Below are 12,593 nucleotides of genomic sequence, written 5' to 3'. Positions count from 1 at the left end.
GTCCACCTTTTGCTTTTCCACTTGAGGGAGGAAAGGGGAGGTGAAACAGTGACCCATAATGTGTAATTTCTGACTAAGTAACTAAAAGTGATGTCACTGAGTCAGGGGATGCTCTAGGATTCCCCTAAATCTCTATGGTTTTTACCATAGGCATTCCATTGAAGGCATTCCATGGGGAGGATGAAGGGCTCAAAGGCAGGTTGGGGCTGTGTCAAAATTCTGCTTAGGCGAACTGGCAACTTTTGCAGGGAAATTGTGAGTAGGAAATTGTGGTAGTCCATTTACCTTTATTGGTGAGCAGTCCTGCAAGATTTGACCAAGATATGTCCCATCCTGCATCCTGTTCCCAACACTGATCAGCCCGGAAGCCCCCCCCCCCAAATGGGGCAAAAAGACAAGAGCCCTTCCCAGTGTGTGGTCCCCAATGCTAAGTATATCTTTAGATAGAGTTCCCAATTGGCTGTCCTGTTGAGTGGCCACTGACAGAGCTTTCCTCCTTGAATTTGTTTGTTCCCTTCAAGACCTGCAAGGGAAGCCTCACCAGTGGGCCCCAAAGTCAGCTGCTCGGCTGCATGTAAATAATCGAGAAATGATGATGGAATGGAATCGGGGGAACTCACTCACCCCTAGCACAGGTTATATTTTTCACTGGTAGACCTGAACAAAAATTGTCATGCATAAAGCAGCACTGTTGTGTTAAGAGGCCGTTTATGGCAGGGCTTTAGGGGGTTTGCATCTGAGTCATGAAATGACTTCTGAGCCATCTTTTCATTTGCTTCTGTGCCTAGGGACAGCCCGGAGGATTCACTACATGATTAGCAAAGGAGGCAGCGAAGCACTTCTGCAGGCCCTGGTGAACGTGGCCCAAGCTCCCACGCTGGACAATGATGTCCTCTTGTCCGTACTTCGCCTGGCTGCCAAGGTGGGCCAGAAAGGTATTGACTTGCAGGAGGCCATTATGAGCTGGAATAAGATGCGACACAGAAATGTTGGGTATAACCAAGGCCACAACTTAATACCTCCCCATGGGAGGGTTGGTGCAGCATGGGAGAGGGGGACTGACCTAGCAGTCAGCAGACTGCACCAACACCCCACGGAGTCAAGAGGCGCCCTGGGGATCCACACTGTTCCCTGCTGGAAAAGCAGATCTCTTTGCCTCTGAAGTCCGCTGCTAAGGGAAGTGACCTATGTGTTGGAGCCAAAGGGGCACAAACCTCAGTTGACTGCCCCCAGGCCACCTGGCAAAATGAGCCCCTGGCCTCCCTGCTAGGCAAGCCACGCACATTTATGTGCCACCTCTTATGGAGGCCCCGAACCCCAGGGTGTCTGATTGCACACTGGACTCCCTGCCAACAGGCTCCATCCCATGTAAACCCGCAGCTGTGGTGAATTATTAATCGTGAAACATCCACCTCAAACTCTGTAACAAGGCTGTTTATACATCAGCATATGGTGGGTGGGTAGGCATGAAGTGGTTTCCATGGCATCCCGGGAGAAGAGGCTGGGATCCAAGCAAGTGGCACCTTTATAGGTGCCATGGGTCCTGTCCTGTCCCTTGACGCTGTACGCGCTGTGTGTAAACAGCAAACAGGCCACTTAGGTGGTTGCTTCCGCCTCCAGCTGGCCCTCCGCAGTGCCAACAAGCGGGTGCGGTGAGTCTCAGTCGCACTCTGCAGACCAACCCTGCAGCTTTTGTGATGCTGCCTCCCCAGTTGTGTCTTTACGTCCTGTGCCTGAGAAGGAGGTTTCCACTGCCAAAAATACACCATGTTTGGCGAGGGGCACAACTGGCGTATGCTTCAGTTGCAAACCTGGTCGTTGAGGCCTGGAGCTGGCTGTGATGTTGCAGAACTATGTGCTGTTGTGGACAGAATGTAGATTGGGCCGACTGCTCTTCGGCTTGGTGCCCGGGCATTTGGTGAAGGGTCTGAGAACCCTCTCTGGATGCTGGAGGCTGAATGGGGAGGGGGGGGGGGTCAGTGCCCCCAGGCATTTCTTTGTCTGTGTTATTTAGAGTCCTCTTTTCTCCCTGAGGCTCAAGTGGTTGACAGAGTGCAAGTCAATGCTCTCAACAGAACGGAGAACCCAATAAAGCAATGCACTAGGAACAGGATTGTGAGGAATGGAGAGCAAGCATAAGTATTCACGTGACATGTTTAAACAATGCAAGAATTACACAGCAGGATGAGACATGCAGCTACAGACAGTAACTGTACTAAGTCACAGTTCCTTTCTCTTTATTAAAATATCTTCCTGAAAGATTCTGGTCACCTTTGTAGAAGTGCCCTCCTGAACAATTCTGTTTTGCATATTTCAAGGTGATACCAGAATGCATTTGATGTGATCTAGACATTCCTTAGGGACGCAGAATAGCTGATGCAGGCCTCTAATTCCTCTTCATGCAAGGGCCCTTTCTGCTGGAGGTAGCAAAATGGAGCTTTGACCGCTGTTTGCCCAAGAGAAGTGAAGCAGTGCCTTAAGGCAGAGGCAAATGTTCCCACCATCAAAATTAGTGGCGCACGCCAAACATATGTAAGCTTTGTGAAGAAGCGGGACCATACATGAAACTCTAGAGAGAAGACCGAGCTTTGGGGACATTGTTGTGAAATATGGTATTAGGTCATTCCAAAGCACAGTCTTTGTTCTATTCAAACCGGGAAGATATATCGTAGTTATTTATTATGCCTTTTCCCCTTCGCTCTCTCTAAGATAAGCAGTTTGGGCTGAAGGCTGAAAAGCTGGAGGCCATTGATGTGACACTCAGCTTGGCAAAGAAGAATCTCAATCACAGCCAGAATCTCACCCACTGCCTTTGGGTGCTCCGAGTGTATGCGTCTAATGGTGAGTGTGTCACCTTTCCTCTCCCCTGGCGTGCAGAATGCTGAGAGGATGATCTGCACACGGATCATGCACACACAAAAGACATCTTGCATTTGGGTGACATAATCGGGGGCAGGCTTGTAGAAGGCAGGAGGGAAAAGGATGCAGGCAAATAGACGAGAAGAAGAGCTGGGTTTTGTACCTCACGTTTGTCTGCCTTAATGTGACTTACAATCACCCTCCCTTCCTCCCCCCACAACAGGCGCCTTGTGAAGCAGGGGGTACTGAGAGAGTTCTGAGAGAACTGTGACTGGCCCATAGTTACCCAGTAAGTTTCATGTGGAGGTGGGGTGGGGTGGGGAATCAAACCTGGTTTTCCAGATTAGAGTCTGCTGCTCTTGACCACTACACCATGTACACCTTCGGGTTTGATTGGAGTCCCTAGGTTGATGACCTGTGTAGGAGGATTCATAGGTGTGTACGAGGACTTGAAACCTCCTGACAATCTGTGTAAGCCTTTTGGTGTTTTAAGATTGGATGGAGCCCTCCTAGCAGCCATTTTGCGAGTGGTTTCCCCCCCCCAATGACAGCCATTTTATGACGGAACCCAGCCTCCAGTGGCAGCCATTTTGTGATGGGGCCTGATGTTTATTCTCAAAGGCTCGACCTGGTTGGGACTTTAAAAAGACAGGCCTCCAGTCAACTTAAACTGCTTCTCCAGCTTGGCTGTGGAGGCCTGGACCTCTTCTGGAATAATCACTGATCTCCAGTAACAGAAAATGGCAGCTTCAGAGGAGGACTCTCGGGCCTGGCATCTTCATAGAGCTCTGGCCCCTCTCCAGATTCCACACTTCTCAGGCACTGCCCTCAAATCTCCAGGAATTTCCCAAACTGGAGTTCGTGACCCTTGTTGTGGCACACGGGGGGCAATGTTCTTGGGTCTGAGGTAATGGTTCTGGGGGAGTTAGTAGGTAGTTGTCCTTAAGAGCTCAAAACTTCCCAGGGGAGTTATCAAAAATACAATGAACATCACACCTAGAGGTCACTTTGTAGGGGGTGATCCTTTGTAGCACAGCTGCCAATCATGTTCCAGTAAATCCCCAATCTTGCTTTAGGATGCTTAGGGCTGATCCTGCGTTGAGCAGGGGGTTGGACTAGATGGCCTGTATGGACCCTTCCAACTCTATGATTCTATGATTTTATACGCCACCCTCCCTCTGGTTTCTCCTTGACCTCTTGTAACCTCATGGACTGCTTCCCACTTGCAAGATTTTGACTGGCCCATCAACATTTGGCCTGGCTCTACATGTTTAGCATTTTAAGTCACCCCTCTGAAGATTTAATGCTATTGGCTGCTGGCCCCAGTCAGTTTCCTGTGTGGGTACAGGAACCCAATTGATGTAACGCTATGGACTTTCCTGGGCAGTCAGCCAGGTCTGCAAGATCCAGATCTTCTTGGTCTCTGAGATAAACAGTATGTGAAAGGAGGTGCCTGTAACAGAGATGGCAGTTAAAATGTGTCTTTATTTAGGTTGCAGGTCTCTGGAATTCTTCCTGCAGTCTTTTGCATGGGCATTTTCTTCCCTGGGGCCTCATGCTGCATTTCAGAGGTCTCGTAAAATTACCTCAGTGGTGTGTGAAGGATCCTTTCCGCACAAGAGCAAAGCCCTACATTAATGTTGAGGACTAAATAAAATGCAGTGCAAATTTTAGCCTCCACAGGAGTAGATCCCATTCCCCCCCCCCAAATCTTCCCATACAGCATTTTTTTCTCCTTCAGATCTTGACTAGCTGTTTCCATGTGAGAAATTCCTGAATTCAAATTTGTTTTCTCGCCGTGCCGCTATTTTGTGTGGCTATTTTGGTGTCGTCATTGTCTGGTTTTAACCCTGTCCCCAAAGCTGTTCCTGAGCCTTCCGCCTTATAAAACAACAACAACAACATACTGTTGATTATGTTAAGACATACTTTTGAACAGCAATATTAATACAAGCAGCTAATCTGCCAACAGAGCCTTGCAGAACTGCCAGTTCTGTAGGGAGAATTCTCCTCACAGGATCATTCCATTATTACCCTAATGAAAATACAGTTCGGCACTGGTGTGTGTGTGTCTTAGTGATACTTTCCCCATTACAAAGTGAACTTTTATTTTCCCAATGCAAGTATGTTTCTCCATTGCTTTGTGTGTGTGTATGTGTGTGTGGAAACAAGTGGACAAGATTATCAGTGAAAATGGAGGAAAGCAGCAATTTCAGAGTTCTAGTAGACCTTGAAATGATTGCTAGGAAGGAACCACCCAAGATTCAAATAAACTCCTTCTTGGCTTGTAAAGCTCAGGGTATATTTCCATGAAAGTTAAAACTCTGATTAACCTTCTCCTCCTTTTCCAGTTCCCTCCTCCTTCCCCTTTCTAAGCCTGGCTGCCTTTGTGTTTTGTTCATACAGCTGTTGTGGGGACCACGTTGGGAGTAAATGGAGCCATGGAGCTGGTGCTAAAAGTCATCACACCTTATACCAGGAAGCACACCACGACAGCAAGGTAGGTGGCAAGGTCAACCTTCTTTGGGTGGGGGAAATGGAAAGAATGTTATGGAGCAAACAGGAAGCTGTCCCAGAGAGAAGCTGGTAGGTGTACTGGCCCAACTGTCTTTGCTCCTTTTAATTCACAGGCTCTTAACTTGGGAGCACATCCCAGTTATGGAGCCCACATCTTTGGTGCCACAGATGTAACTTGCTCTGACTAAGCTACTCAGTGTTACCTCCCCCCCCCCAAGAAAAATAAAAACAAAATCTAACACTTGAGAATCTTGAAAACATTTTTCCTGTCCTGTAGAGCAGTGGTCCCCAGCCCTCGGCCGGGGACCGGGACTGGTCCATGGTTCAGTTGGTATTGGGCCACGGCTCCTCCTCATCCTCCTCCCCAGGGGCTGCCCTGCCACTCTGTCACTGGCTCACTTTTGGTGCTCTCCAGCGGCCGCCATGGCTAGGGCTCCCCTTCGGCATGGCACTGCGCAGCTGCTGCTGGCAGCGCCTCCCAGTGGGCGGCGGGAAGTCAAAGGTGCCAGTGGGAAAGCAAGTGGAGCAGGGGCTCAGGCGGTGGCGATGTCCCTCGGCAAAAGACTACTCCCTCCCCGGGTCTCAGTAAAATTGTCAAGTGTTGACTGGTCCCTGGTGATAAAAAGATTGGGGATCACTGCTGTAGAGGAAAAAACTGTGAGTGAGATTTTATTATAATTTACTTGACACATGACAAGGGAGTCTGGTTCACACTGAGAAATAGTTGTGATACCCTGATTGGATGCTGGACACAATACAGCTGAAACACTAGAAACCCACAGCCGATCCTTTTGAACGTGTTATCACTATGGGGTGTCGCCAGGATCCTGGGAACATTTGGGTGTGAGAGGGCTGCCTGTCCTGCATAGTTGAAGCATATAAACAACACATCAGTGAATCATAACTGGCCAGAATAAATCAGTCACTGACCCTGGGCACCTTTCCAAGTGCTCTAAAACAGAAGGTCATCCATCCATCACTTTAAAGAAACTTTGTTAGAGAAAAATGATGTGACCAGCTAACACCCAATCTGCTTTTCCTGTAAGAAATGATAGAAAAACCATTTTCAGAGCAACTCCAGGTCTTCCTGACAAGAGCTTGCGTGGCTTTACTTCAAACCCTGCACTCAGCTTTCCCCCTCTGATTTTCTATTGGGAATTGGGTAGTATGTCTTCTGTATACCAATGAGAAAAAGCAGATAGTGTTGCAGCACTGGAATTTCATTTTTGATGTGGAAACATCTACTGGCATGCCCCCTGAAATGGATGTGAATGTGGATGTGACATCTATAGTCTCACTCCAGGGAGAATTTCAGTAGATGGTGTCTGGTGAAGCCTGGCAGCTGACCTTGCGCAAAGTCCTGGAGAGGTAGACAGAGTGCTCCCTTCCCTTCTGGGGAAATGGTGATCCAGGCACATTTCCTGCGGGGTTGTTAAGCCTTATCCCAGCATGGTGTCTAGCCGAATGTTGAGTAAAGATATGCAGAGGGTGGCCAAGAACAGACACTGCCACTGCTGAGCATGCCTTCTGTATCTCTGTCTTCAGGTCCCTTCAGCTTAGAAGTAAAGCAAGGAGAAAACCACCACAAAACCACTCCCGGAAAACATGGGAAAACAGCAGTGGGAAAGCAAACTGTGCCATGAATCAATGCACAACAAAATCAACAAAAAATAAAACCCAATGAATGGGGATAGTGAAAGCGAGGGGAAATGCAGAATGGAAAAGAAAAACTGAGAAACATGCATGATGAAAGCACAGGATAGCACCGGTGCATAAAAGTCCTAAATCTTCTGCTCTAGACTCCTTTAAGTCAAGTTTCAGGCTGGGCTATGGGACAGAGAACTTGTGATTCAGGGTGGACTTTGGATTGGTTTTATTGTTCCTTGTAAGCAGAATGCAGCAGACTGATGTAGTGGACAGGTTTTCAGTCATGTGGGACCTTGTGTGGTTCTACAATGTCCTCCCCACCCCATGCTATTCAATCGCTGTGAAGCCCTCAGGATCATTCGTTTTTGGTTTGGGAATAAAGTGTCTTCAGTATTTTGATTGCACCCAACTGTACAGTTCTTTATCCAAATTGCCTGATGATGCTATAGAATTTCTGAACCAATGCCTGACAGTTGTAGCTGAATAGCTAAGGGTAAACACGTGGAAACTGAATCCTAACAATCTGGAGATAATGTTGATTAAAAGGCTCAGGGTTGTGAATGACATAGGGCTTCCCACTTTAAGTAAGGCTCAATTGTCTCTTGCTGACTCAGTTATTCTAAAGGTAAAAGTAAAGGTATCCCCTGTGCAAGCACCGAGTCTTATCTGACCCTTGGGGTGACGCCCTCCAGCGTTTTCATGGCAGACTCAATAAGGGGTGGTTTGTCAGTGCCTTCCCCAGTCATTACTGCTTACCCCCCAGCAAGCTGGGTACTCATTTTACCAACCTTGGAAGGATGGTAGGCTGAGTCAACCTTGAACCAGCTGCTGGGATCGAACTCCCAGCCTCATGGTCAGAGCTTCAGACTACATGTCTGCTGCCTTATCACTCTACGCCACAAGAGGCTCTAAAGTTATTCTAGATCCCATTTTATTGTTGGAAGAGCAAACTGATGCAGCTCACTGGGCTACTCCCCTGTTGATTGCCAATGCACCAGAACTATTGCGTTTCCCCACCTTTGCTGCCAAGCTGGAGGAGGCATTTGGAGATGCCCAGAAGGTGGTCCATGCAAGCAGAAGCCTGCAGTAGTTGTGCCAAGGGATGAGGTCAGGCTGGCCCAGCCAGGGCACATTGGAGGTTGGGGCAGCCACATTGGTGGAGCAGGCCAATCCAGCCATGGAGCCAGTGCCCGCAAAGGCTGCTTCAAACTGACTTGATGCCCAGTGAGTAAGGCAGACCGTAAATGTAAATAAATAAATAAAAATCAATTTTTAATTGAAAATGCCAGATTTTGTTCCCGGAGCCTTCTGCATATAATGCGGATGTTCTTTCAGTGAATCATGCCTTTCCCCCACTCCTCACCCATGAAGCTGCCTTATTCAGTATCAAACCACAGGTCTATCAAGGTCAGTGTTATCAGCTCTAACTGGCCGCTGCTGGCCAGGGTCTCAATTGGAAGTAATTCATATCGCCCACGACCTGATTCTTGTAACTGGAGATGCCTGGGATTGAACCTTGGGCCTTCTGCTTGCAAATCAGATGTGCTGCCACTGAGGCACAGTCCCTCTCCTGGCCCAGAGAAGATACCTTTACAGTACGAGGTGCCGAATTGCTAATACAAGAGGCTGCTTTGCAGATACCACCCCCCACCCCCTAGAACCTCAAGGATCGTATCAGAATGGTGTTTATTTTTAAGTGCACTCAGTGCCATTCTGAGCTGCCTTTTTCTTTTCCTGCCAAGCTGTAAAGCTGCCCTGAGTCTCTAGTGTGAAGCTAATATTAACCATGCAGCTGTCTGCTCCGGCCCTGTGTCCTCTCCCTAGCTGGTTCTCGGAGTGAGATTTACAAGGCCTGCATGCCTGAGAAATGAGAGAGAGAATGTGCCCAGCCTCTGTGCTCAGCCTGCTCCTGCCTCCCTCACGGCTACTGTTCTTATACTGCAGGAGATAAAAAATAAGGCCAAGGCCAATGGTACAAAATCAGATAGAATATATATTTTATTAGTCAGTTAAAATTTTCCCCCAAAATCCCCTGTTTTGCCAGCAGACTTTGCCAAGGGAATCTGTTTGTCTCGCAGTAATTCTTCAGGAGGAGTACAAGATCAGCTACAAATTGTCACCCAAAGAAACTTTACTATGTCGATAAGGTGGGAGGCAAAAGGAGAGGCCATTGAGAAATAGCTTGTGCCTTGAACCAAAAGGAAGGATGAGGGGTGGTGGATTCCAGCGAAGGGTTCCCTGCCATCTAAGTTGGCTGAAGAAGTGTGCCTGCACAGAAAAACCTATACCTTGAATAAAGCTTTGTTGGCTTTCAAGGTACCACTGGACTCGAATTTTAAAACACAAGAGATAAGAGACTGCTCTGGCTAATAAGACATCTTTGCTTCTTTTGTGTTGTTCAAGTCCGCTGTGGAGAAAAGGGAGAACTCACAGAGTGTTTTCACCTTGATAGAGGAGTGAAGCATGGTTGTCTCTTAGCACCTTTACTTTTCCATCTGTATTTCAATGACCTTGCAATCACTCATTCTTCAACAGAATATCATCTGTATACGTTCTCAAAGACACTTACTGTAATGTTTTTCACTGATGACGCTATCCTTATGTCTTATATCCAAGTTGCATTGAAAAGCTCCTAGGCCATTGTTCCAAGTATTGTAAATCTGGAGAACTCAAGATCAGGTATTCAAAACCAAAGGTTATGGTCTTCTCTAAAGCCAAGAAAGTTACCTTTATGGTGCTCCATTAGAACGTCCCCAAATTTTCATATCAGGGTGTAGTTTTTGATCCTCACCTTGACTGGCAATGCTGCCCCAAATTTTACAATAAGATAAAACCCTCTGTGATGGCAATTTAATACTTTTTTCTTCTCTAAGGAAGGAAAATACATCCCAGGGAGTATGCATGAGATCCATATGAAAATCACTCCACAGCTTCTTTATGATGCCAATATAGACCCTTTGAGTCAATGAGAACCTAGACCAGCCTCTCTGATGCATCTTGTGATATATTACAGGAACCCCAAGTTGTGTAGCTGGGTTAGTTTTAGGACTAGAATTGGGCAGGGCTTTATCAAAGCCAAAGCATGGAGAAAAGTCAGGACTGGCTGCTTCTTTCAAGGAAGAGGTGCTTTGGGGAAGCAGGAAGTGAGCACCAGGAGACACATGGATGGGCGCTAGGCTTGCCAACCTCTAAAGGGCCTGGGGTTTTCCTGAATTACACAAGATTTCCAGATGACAGAGATCAATTCCCATGGAGAAAATGAGAGCGAGGCTCTGCAGAGGAAGGCAATGGCAAACCATCTCTGCTTCTGACTTGCCTTGAAGGCTTCCTCGCTGAGTTTGCCATAAATTGTTTGCTATTTCGCAGCATTTATTTGCACGTAGATGTGCTGCATGTCTAAATGCTTGGTGGCCAGAGACTGCAGGCATATTCTTGCTCCTCTCAGCCTGCCTACCAAGTGTGTGGTTTTGGAGGTGTGCCAAAATTGCTTGACTAAATACAGATGTCCCTGTCCCATGCCAATTTACTACAGTGGGCACAGAAGTTCCCACATCAGCCTCATCCGTTGCCTTTCTAATTGCAGCCTGAAAGACTAGCCTTTGGTGATGCCATTATGCAAAGCGCCACACGTCCCTCTGTTGAAATCATTTTAAAACCCGATAATTTCCACAAGAGGAGGCAACCTGTAGAATAGCGTCAGGCACGCTTTTCTTCCTAGGTTTCAGCTAATGCGTGCAGTGAGCCGTTCACTTGCTACAAAATGCTAAATGGGCCTAGCAGATGTACAAATCCCTGCAGCTGTCTCTTTTTAGCAGATTGGTTAATTCTTGGTAGGGAGTTGCATCCCTTTGACTTTCCGGGAGAATTAGTACGAAAGGAGGAAACGCACTGGGTCTCTGGAGAAGCCCAGCCAAGTTCAGGGGCGAAGCATCTGTTTTGCACGTGGAAGGTTCCAGGTTGTCTACTGTGTTTATCATCTAGATTGCTCATTCTTCACTCGGCCGCTGAGTAGCGCATAGCAATGATAGGTCCCTGTGATGAAGGAGAACTCTGCATTGTTGACCAAAGGAGTTAAGCGTTTTGCAGGAGGTCAGATCAATGTGTTCAATTAGTTCATTGAATCAGGGCCCATTCTGCACACACTGGATAATGCACTTTCAACGTGCCTTGGCAGCTGGATTTTCCTGTGCGGAACAGGAAAATCTACTTCTAAAGTGCATTGAAAGTGCATTATCTATTGTGTGCAGAATAGGCCCAGAACTCACATTGACCTATTTTGCACGGCCGCTGAAACGGTGGTATGGAGAACGTGGAGGAGGAAGAAGCGAAGCAAACCGCTTATGCATGGGACAGAACGCAATGGCGGCAAAACCCGGGCCATTGGCTTGCACGGGAATGCTCATTTGTGAAAGGCTGCCCCTTTGAACTGCACTATTTTAACCTGCCCAAATGGATTTGGCTGCTTAGAAACAGTTAATCTGCTCTCTGGATCTCTAAGTCTACCCTGATGAGTAGAACGTGGGCTGAGCCTAGAGAGAGTGGAGCCCCATTAGCCTGTTACTGTCAGATCTTGAAAACCATACACAGTTAGTGCCCAAGTTCCTAGGGCAAAGCACTTCCATTGGTCTTGAAAACCCAACAGGGTCACCATATGTTAGCTGCAACTTGATGGTGCTTTCCACTTCTGGAAAGAGTGCCAGTGAGGAACCAGATAAGTTCGTTCTCCCCTCCCACCCCTCTGCTTTGAAAAACCCTAGAATGGCCTAAAAAGGCTCTTTTACTTTTTATATTTACAGCAATCTACAGTAGTGAAACTTGTAGGTGGTGAGTCATCCAAAAAGATTTTGCAGGCCCCAGGGACCAGTTTGGAACCTAAAGGTTGTGCTACAAGGAAAGTTCTAAATGCAAATATTTATTATGATAAAGTGCACAAGTCAAAAAATTAAAAACATCAATAAATCACGACAATATACTGTATGTACATTTCAGAGTAACACATGAAACTGAGTTCAGATACATTTTGACCCTAAGGGTCTTCCTCAGTGGTCAAGTTATTTTAAAATGCACGGATACCGTAAATTTTTAGGGCTTGCTGGGTGGTAAAGAAAGTCTGTATGGTGCTGCTCCAACTAATCTTCTATGTGATATATAAAAGTTGTGTGGTATGGAGCCCACAGTTTAAAATATAATTCCAAAAACCACTCTCCGCATTCGCCCGGCTCTCATTCAAAAGTGCATTCTCATGTGTGTTGCCAGAAAAAGCATTTTAAAATGACTTGACCACTGAGGAAGACCCTTTAGGTCAGAAAGCATTTGGCCTCAGTTCCATGTGTTATTGTGAAATGTATATACAGTATGTAATCTTGATTCATCAATGTTTTTAATTTTTTACTTATGCACTTTCTTGGAGCACTGTGTTCAGTTTTGGGCACCCCAGCTGAAGAGGGATATAGACAAACTGGAGCATGTCCAGAGGAGGGCAACAAAGATGGTGAGGGGTTTGGAGACCAAGACGTATGAAGAAAGGCTGGGGGAGCTTGGTCTGTTTAGCCTGGAGAGGAGACAACTAA

The 12,593-nt window shown here is 46.9% G+C and overlaps 1 protein-coding gene across 2 annotated transcripts in view; it reads left to right on the top strand.

Moving 5' to 3' along the window:
* Positions 1-12,593, top strand: part of AGBL1 (AGBL carboxypeptidase 1) — a 441,440-nt gene that overhangs the window by 15,541 nt on the left and 413,306 nt on the right. For both annotated transcript variants that reach the window (XM_077317361.1, XM_077317360.1), the window contains exons 3-5: positions 789-935; positions 2,710-2,841; positions 5,266-5,359. In XM_077317361.1, the coding sequence (XP_077173476.1) occupies positions 789-935; positions 2,710-2,841; positions 5,266-5,359 (373 nt within the window). The remainder of the gene's footprint in view (positions 1-788; positions 936-2,709; positions 2,842-5,265; positions 5,360-12,593) is intronic.

This window comes from Paroedura picta, chromosome 18 (genome assembly GCF_049243985.1).
Source record: "Paroedura picta isolate Pp20150507F chromosome 18, Ppicta_v3.0, whole genome shotgun sequence".
Classification (NCBI taxonomy): domain Eukaryota; kingdom Metazoa; phylum Chordata; class Lepidosauria; order Squamata; family Gekkonidae; genus Paroedura; species Paroedura picta.
The sequence above is the reverse complement of the archived record's forward strand: the minus strand, read 5'-3'. Positions and strand labels throughout refer to the sequence as shown.